Source organism: Alligator mississippiensis, chromosome 4 (genome assembly GCF_030867095.1).
Source record: "Alligator mississippiensis isolate rAllMis1 chromosome 4, rAllMis1, whole genome shotgun sequence".
Lineage (NCBI taxonomy): Eukaryota > Metazoa > Chordata > Crocodylia > Alligatoridae > Alligator > Alligator mississippiensis.
Window position 1 is genome coordinate 254,129,010 of NC_081827.1, and position 8,546 is coordinate 254,137,555.

General features: G+C 53.6%; 1 protein-coding gene across 1 annotated transcript; it reads right to left on the bottom strand.

The window, feature by feature from the left end:
- Positions 1–1,945: 1,945 nt before the first annotated feature.
- LOC132250424 (uncharacterized) lies at positions 1,946–7,975 on the bottom strand. The gene is made up of 2 exons (XM_059727550.1): positions 7,184–7,975; positions 1,946–6,421 (listed from the first exon to the last, which is right to left on the bottom strand). The coding sequence occupies exons 1-2, from the start codon at positions 7,924–7,926 to the stop codon at positions 5,695–5,697; spliced, it is 1,470 nt and encodes a 489-aa protein (XP_059583533.1). The 5' UTR covers positions 7,927–7,975; the 3' UTR covers positions 1,946–5,694.
- Positions 7,976–8,546: the final 571 nt, after the last annotated feature.

Here is an 8,546-nt window from a genome sequence, read left to right on the forward strand (position 1 = left end):
GGCCGGATCCGGGCTGCCGGCTGACTGGATGCAGCCTGCAGGCAGGCACCCACCTGTTCCACATGAAAACCGTGAAAGCTCAGACAGTGTCTCCTGCATAAAAATGGCTGGGGCAAGACTGGGTTGTGGGGACAAGACTGCCACGAGAAATCCAGATCCGCTAATGGCTTGCAACCCATTAGGTGTCGAGACAGTGGAGTGCCTGTGGTACCCCACACCAGGCGCAGGCCATAAAATAATAAAAGCGATGGATAAAATTGCTGGCAGAGACCTGACATGCTCATCACATGTGTATTGCCGGGCGAAGAAAGCCAGGGGAAAGGCTGAGCCAGTGAAGCAAGGAAACTACATCTGCGTTTCAATTGACCTAGCAGCTAAAGGAAACAAGACTAAATTTGCATCTCAAGAGAAACCTGTAAAGGGTGCAGGAAGGATGCCCGGGACGGGACAAATGCATCTTGCTCACATTTGTCCAAGCAGGCATCCAGCCCAAGGCATTACAAATGTCTCACCGTTCAGTGTCTGCCTGGACTTTGGGAATGAGACCATCACCCGTACAAGCTACTGCAAATTTGCCCCATTGATAAACAAGTCCCCAAAGACAGGTCGGTGCCCAAAGCCTCTACACATCGTGTCTGACCGCTCAGACCCATCACCTGTACCTCACCTAGCAGTGCTGGGGCTGCGAGAAGCACAAGACTTCACACCTGGACAGATCCAAACAGGAGCCAGGACAAGTAACAGTTGTAATGCGATGGTCACTCTTTTCCTCCCTGCTTTGTTCAGACTGTAATCAGCCAGCCGTCAAGGAGGAATGCTTCTAAGCTAGACAATGAAACAGTATACAGCAAGACTGAAGTGCCAGCCAGGCGTGTGCGGTCCAGGGAAGACCAGGCCCCATCCTGCGCCCAGCCGATACGCGAGGGACCCACGCTGTGAGCTGGACAAGAACGGTTTCCTGCTGCATCGGGTAAAGATCCCTGCAGATGAGATATTACAAGGACTAATAGCTCATTTTATATTGGGAAAGAGTCTTTTTCTGTCATTCAGTTTGCAGCTTGTTGGTAGTTATTAAAACAAGCCTTTCTGCTCTTCATCAACCAGTGTTGTGTCACTTCTCAGAGCACTAGTTTTAACAACCATTTTAAAAGTGGTGAATTGCCATGTACATGTGACGGATTAAGGCAATGGTGGGCAAAATATGGCCCGTGGGCCGGATCCGGTCCACCAGCTGATTGGATCCAGCCTGCAGGCAGGCACCCACCAATTAATTGTATGAGGTGCTTGCCCTTGCTGCGCTCTGCACGGGGCCGGGTCCTGCCCGTGGCACCATGTGCTGCACTCCAGCCTCCCCTGCGGGAGGTGCCAGTCCCACCAGCAAGCTCAGCTTCTAGGCATGGCTATCACTGCCACTCTCCAGGGAACTGCTGGGCTCCCCGGCCTCCAGCAATTGCTCCTGTCCCTGCTGCAGCCTCCAGGGAGCAGGGAGGCAGGGGAGGTGCAGCGTCAAGGAGGGCTCTGCCTAAGGCTCACTCTGGTCCTGCTCATGCAGGTGGGGGACCGTGTGGGTGCAGGGGGGTGGGTGATGAAGGAGCTCAGCGGGTCACAAAGCCCCATGAGACAGGCACAGGGTAGGCACACCCCACATCCCAACCACACACCCCACCATACACATCCCACACATACACCCACACCCCGACCTCCACGATACACCCCACACATGCTCTCACTCTGCATCCCCCTCCATATCTACATACACTCCCAGCAGCCCCATACACCCCACACCTAAACCACAGCCACATACCCCTCCTGCACCCCCACACTGCATCCACACCATACCAACACCACCCCCACACCCTGTTACGCATTCTCCACTAATTAAATGTTACACAAATTGGCAATTGCTGAAATCACGAGTGCAACTTTATGAGGGAGAATAAAGCAAGATGCTGCATTTATTGATTAAGTGCTTAATACATACACACACACACACACACACACACACACACACACACACACACACACCCCACATTCATGCCCCAATTTCTGTTATGCATTGGTATACGTTTACCAGTCTTATCAGTACTCAGATCAACTTAGAGGCCAACCAAGTTGATCACGAGTAGGAGCCAGGCTCCTGACGGTCCAGCTCATCAGAAGAACCTATGCTCCAGGATGACATGCAGAGCAAGACCCAAAATCGATGTCTCACCCCATCTTTTATAGCCTTGTCAATTCACCCGGTCCTCTGGGCTTTTCCTGTGTTATCGCTGTGTTCTTCCTTGAAGGATGAGTGCCGTTGTTCTCTTGCTGTTCCGGTGCAGATTCTTCTTGTTTTGAACTTTTATCTGTCTGCATTCTTCAGCCAGTTGCCAGATGATGTTTTCTTTTCCACAAACACACTCTTACCCATTCTCTCACACGTGCAGCATACAAAGGTCAAACACTTATGTCAAGCTACAAAGCAATACAAAACGAAGTTTCTTAAGGCAATACAAAACTGAAGCAAATACATCAAATTAAAAGTGATAGGCAAAAAGTATATTTGTATAACACCCCACAACACACAATATTCAAGCAAACCCCACCCCTAAAAGAAGTACTTCTTGGGGAAGGGGAGAAACTTCCAGTGGGAAAGGTCACAGGGTAGTGGGGCAGGATTTCTGGTCACAAGATGGCAACCGGAGGGGGCACCCATCAAGGGGTGGGGCTGCACCATTCCAAGTAGCATCGTCACAAACTAAACTACATCAGATGGGGTTCAGTTTGTGATGAATCAAACTCATTTAAATGGCCAAAAACTCACGTACATGTAAAGTGTGATGCCGATAAGCCACACAAAGAGACATTTTCGTCACGTGTACATTGTCTGGGAGTCACATGTACAAGCACCCCCGTGCTGATTTAGAGGCTGTAGTCCAAAAAAGCAGTGTGAAAAAGCATTTTTCTGTTAGTTTTAAACCTAGGATCCCATAGTTTAATTTTACATATCCTAGTTCTACTGTTAAGAGAGACAGTCAAACATAAACCCCTCTTCACTTGCTCTGCACTCTTTAGTATTCTGCAAACATCTCTCAGGTCTCTCCCTCTAGCACCTCTTCTCTAAGCTTTTGTGATGGGCTAGCTGGTAGTGATTTGGCCCAGGGGTTTTGAAGGGGTAAAAGATGATTGGAGGACTTGAGATCCCCTCTACTCATCAATCAGGCCCCCGAGACTCACCCGCCATGTCCTGATTGGCCCCTTGGGTCACCTGGAGGGGGTAAAAGGGGCAGCGCGGCTGACTCAGGGGAGACCAGCGAGGGACAGTGAGGAAGGAGCTTCAAGGAGCTGGCAAGAGCTGGGCCAGCGCGGCAGGAGCAGTTGCCCCAGAAGAGCCTGAAGGAGCGGGACCTGCAGGCAGCAGTGGGACCCTCAGCAGCGCGGCGTGTAGCCGGCAGGAGAGGCTCCTGTTGGGCTCCAGGATCCCCGACGAGAGGCTGTGACCAGCAGGAGAGGCTCCCCAGCTCCAGCAAGATCTGAGCAGTGACCTGAGAGGCTCCCAGCTCTGCTTCCAGCTCCTCCAGCAAGAGACCAGGCAGCGCGACGTGAGGCCGGGGCTCCTGGAAGGTCAAACCCCTAAAAGCTTGGAACACTGTTGGCTGTGCGGTAGAGTGTCTGCTTACCACGCAGCAGGCCTGAGTTTAAGTCCTGCCTGGCCCACGTAGTGGGGAGAAAATTCTTGTTGCAGTGGACGGGGGTCATTGTGGCTCCTTCCTTCCCCCACCCCCCCGGTACCTATACCCTATATCTCTTGTTATTTGATGTTTTGTATTTTGTGCATTTTATATTTCCCCAACCAGTATTGTTTGTTCTGCTGTTTGTGTTTCTATTTTGTTAAACCGGTCTTCTGTTAACTGGATGAATATGTGTACAGCTGTAAATGCCTAGCCTTTATGGAATCCTGCCCCCTCAGGCCGTCATAGTGTCCTGTGCCCCCTGGTTTACACATGTTATGTTCCCACTACTGTTTTTCTCATTAAAAGGTATATGGTTTGTCCCTGTTGGTGATCTGGCTCTGCTCTATAGGGGGAGGAGGGTCCCTACACCTCCCACAGCACTTGTGCACATGCTCTGATCCCTTCAATTGGAGAGGGGTACCTCTTGGAGTACTGCCCGCGTTACACTTTTCTTAGTCCTAGCCTGTTTAATATTCTCTTCATAATGGAAGCTCTTCCAATAAAAGAGCGCTCACCTGGGGCCAGGAGCATGGACCAGATATGGGTCAGTCCTGCAAGGAGCACAGGCTCCTCTCCCATCCCTTGTTTGCCCGGAGCATGCGGCTGTGCTTGGGCATGAGGCAGAGCTGAGTCTTTCTGGGAGAAGTGAAGGGAATGAAGGAGTCATCCTCTGTCAGGGGGAGACTTTTGGCTTTTCCCTTGTCCCCACCAGAGACCCACCGGGGCTGGAGCAGGCTGGGCAGCAGATAAGCTGTGCTCCAGGGTGTTGCAGAGCACCCCGTCTCCACGTCTGGCTGTGGGTCTCACTCACTGGGGGGTTTTCTGTATTTTTTAATTTCGTCTCTCAAGTCAAGTTAGCCAAATCAGTTCCATCCACGGAGCAGAGCTGCCCCTGCCCGTGCGTGCGTCTGGGCAAAGCTCAGAGCGGAGCTCAGTCGTTCAGGTCTGCGTGGTGCTACCACCGGCACGTCTCCTCCCTCCCAGACTCATCACTCTTGCATTGCAGATACTCCCAAGCCCACGGCCGGCTTCTTATGTGCAATCCTCAAGCCCAGAGGCCTTGCAGTTCAGATCCCCCCGGTCTTGTGTGCCCCAGGCAAATTGCCATAGGAGCTCTGAGTCATTCTGACTGCCCCGTGGGGATGGAGACTCCCCCAGGTCAGGCTGGCATTAATCTCGGCAGTATCTCACCCTTCTCTGCAGTGTGGAGTGCTGCTCATCTGCTGGGCTTGCTGGGTTGTGTCCCCCCGGACCAGTTTCCTGCTCTGCTGTTGCAAGGAACATGGGTGTTTGTGGCACCGTGGTCTCTCCGTTCTCTGCCCCGGCCAGTGCTTCCAGTTTTGAAGGCTGAAGTATTCTGTACACCTGCGACTTCTGGACTCTGTACTTTTGGAGAGGCTTCGGTGGCCCTTCATGGTGTGCGATGCAGGAGAGAATTGAGTGGGTGATGCCGGCGTCCCTGGCTCCTGATGGGCTCAACAAAACAACCAAGATTTCAGCGAGCTTGGTGCAGCTGTTTCTGAGGTTTGCACATCTGGTGTCTCCCCAGGGGGCTGGAGGAGCATCCAGGTGCTTGCTGGTTTTCTCAACAAGCGCAGAAGCCAGATGCCAAACCAAACTTCTCAACACTTGTAAAATGCTGTTCTGAGATGAGTCCAGAATCATAAAAGGGCTCAATGGATCGGAAAAGCGAGTAACTGGGACAAGAAGACCGATGTCAAAAGCAAAGTTAGAAGTTTAGCGAGTGTGCTGTTGGCACCTGCTGTAACTTGCACAGCAGAAAAGTTCATCAGACACTAGCAGTAACTAAGAAATCTAAGGCTTAATTTGAGGCCTGATACATGAGCCTTTCTAGCCATGAGCACAGGATCACAGAAGGTCTTGGCCCCGTTGAGATGGGATGAGGCTGAGGGTTGAATCGCTGCCCCTCGTGGTTTTGGGCCCGTTATTTGTCTGTGATTGTCAGCATCTCTTGGCTTCATTCAGTCAGCGTCTTGTTCATGTTGTTGACTTGCTCAATCACTTGCTCAAGTTTAGTGACGGCCTCTCGGATCTTGGCTGCCAGGTCTGTTTTGGTGCCTTTCAGGAGCTCTATGGCATTCTTGGCTACAAAGAAGACATCCAGGCCCAGTGTGACGCCTGTCATGGTGCTTGTGGCAGTTCCCACTAATTGTGTGATGTGGCCGGCTTTACCCAGCAACTGTCCAGCTTTGACCATCTCCATAACACGCCCTGCTGCTGCCCCGATCTGTGGGATTGCAAACAGCCGATCAGTCTTGTTGACAGCTTCTTTGGCCGTTTGCACCCGGACTGAGATGTACTCCATGTACTGCTTGATTCGCTGCACCTCAGCCTCGCACCGGTCCAGGAGCCCGTTGAACTCTTCCTTCTTGTCTTGGCTCTGCGATATGTTGCTTCTGGTTGCTGCTGCACCAGTCAGGCCACCTGCCAAGGAGACACCGAGCCCCGTGAAAACCAGCGATGTTCCGAAGGTCACGGAGGCGAGGGAGAGCCCCATGATGGTGGTGATCCCACCCACAATGCTGAAAATGCCTCCAATAATATTTGCTTTCTTCATTCCTCTGTGCGCCGCATCCATGGTGTCAGCAATTGTCCGAAGCGCTGCTACATGCTGCTGCAGTCTGTCCCGGGCCGGCAGCAGCTTTCCCCTCAGTATTTCAGGAATGCTCATCCTTTTTAATTCTCTAAGGAAGAAGAGAGAAAAGGGGTCAATATTTCATAGGTCAAAAGCATTGGCTCCTCTATGATCCCATAATGTTTTTCTGATCCTACCGTGCACCCAGCACCTTGCACGGGAGCTGCGTCCTCGTTGCCCGAGGGTGTCCTTGGGTCCCCACCCCGAGCTCGGTTTAGGCCCGTGGGGACGGCCAGGCTGGAGCGGAGCGGTGGTGGGACGATGGGCCCAGGTAGCCTGCCTCTTCTAGGGGCCGGGGACACATGCGGCAGGATGGGGAAAGTCCCCCGAGGAGATAGCGGCCGCGTGCCCGACAGTGGGGGGGTCCTGCCCCCTCCAGGCCATGAGTCCTGCCCTGTCCTGAACCTGGGGAGGGGGGTTCACCCTACAATACTGTGTCCATCCCCCGTACCTGAGTGTGTGGACATGCCCATCAGCGTCACACCAGGGGAAAACTACGCTGGGCCGGGGCCAGGGCTGGGGTGCACGTCACTGGCTCATAGAATCAGAGACATCATGGGAGAGACGTGCCTGGAGCCTGGTGCCAATATCTGAACTGCGTCTGGCCCAGATGTGATAGTGGTGGGGAAGGGGCGGCCGTGGCCTGGGGCTGGTGCTGCCTGGGGTTTGAGCTGAGCGCATGCCCTCTTAGACAGGTCCCTGACATGGAAAGAAGAGGGCACATCCTGCAAGGGTGCTGGGGCCTGCAGGCGCTGGGTCTCCCAAGGAAACCTCCCCTAGAGCGTGTCCCCTGGGGACGAACATTACTTACCTCTGGTTGCTCGGAGAAGCAAAGAACTTGTCAGGCACGGCGCTCTCGCAGACGGAGTTCCTCGCCGTCTCCCCGCAGCAGGAGTATCTGCCCTCCTTGTAGTCTCCGCGGTGCCGCAGGGTCAGTTCAAACTCAAACGCGATGTTGTTGGCATTTAACACTGCAGTCACCAGAGGAAGAAATTTTGGACTATCTGGGTCTGTCGAGTTGTTTTTCACCATCACTCCCCTGCAGGTAACATAGAAGCTAAATGGCTCGTAGGTGATGTCGCGCGTGCCCAGGAAGTGCGAGGCCTCGTGGATTAAAGTCCCCGGCTGGGAATCTTTATCAAGGTGCCTCGGAGCCGCCCAGAAGAGCGGGCACAAATAAATGGTTTTGTCTCTAGATTTTGGATAAACATATGCATATGCGTTCTTCTTGGAAAGATCCTCCATGAACTTGACTTCCTCCAGCACTGAGATGAGGTCTCTCACCCGCTTCTCCGTCACGACCGCGTAGCGCTCCATCCAGAATGAGGGCTGTTCGGAGTCGCAGGAAATCAGGTCCTGGGGCGTCTCCATGAGCACACGGTCCTTCTTCTTCAGGGCGTCTCTCAGGATCTCCAGCGCGCTCTGCCATGCTGTTTCTGCGATTCTTGTCTTGCCTTTGGGGACTGACTTGTATGTTTTGCCACCTGTTTTAAAAGTGCGGCATTTCCTTTGGTTTTCTTCCTTGCCGCACACGATGGCTTCCCAGGAGCTCATCCCTACGTGGACACCGCCTGCACGCTCCAGCCCCGAGCAGGTTTCCAGTGCAGCCCTGCAGAAGCACACGCAGCGTTTGACTTGCATTATTCCCCCTTCCCGCCGCAGATCCCCGCGCCCTCCCCCGGCTGCACGGCGGCACCTAAAATGCCTTAAGGTCTGGTAACGGGTCCCCTTAGCAGGCAGCAGAGGACACCCAGGGGCCACGTGCTCTGCCCTCCTCCCCACTGAGGGTGCTGGGATGTGTCTGCCTTTCCTGCGCTGGGTCTCAGGGTCCTGGCCGTCTCTTACAACCCCCTTTAGCTTCCCCCTTGCCGGCAAAGACCCGGTGCAGTCATCACAAGTGCGGGCCCTGGGACTGATTCGGGAGCTGCCTGGGAGGGTGGGCTGGTGCGAGCTAGGAAAGCAGGGGCTGCATTTACATCTCAAAGCAGGACCTGAGAGGGGCAGAGACTGGAGCACCGAGAGGGGCCAGAGGTGCTGGATGCAGCTGTGTTGGTCCAAGGACACAGGCAGACAAGGCTCTTTGGGTAAATCTGATATCTTTTATTAGACCTGCAGATGCTCCCTCTGCCTGAAGAGGGGTGTTTGTAGCTGAAAGCTTGCAAAGAAGAATTGCT

Excerpts from the sequence above, each read along its gene's own strand:
- LOC132250424 (XM_059727550.1), bottom strand. The coding sequence starts at position 7,926 with ATGAGCTCCTGGGAAGCCATCGTGTGCGGCAAGGAAGAAAACCAAAGG. Across the intron at positions 6,422-7,183 it reads GCTTCTCCGAGCAACCAGAG|AGAATTAAAAAGGATGAGCA; the intron begins GTAAGTAATGTT and ends CTTCTTCCTTAG.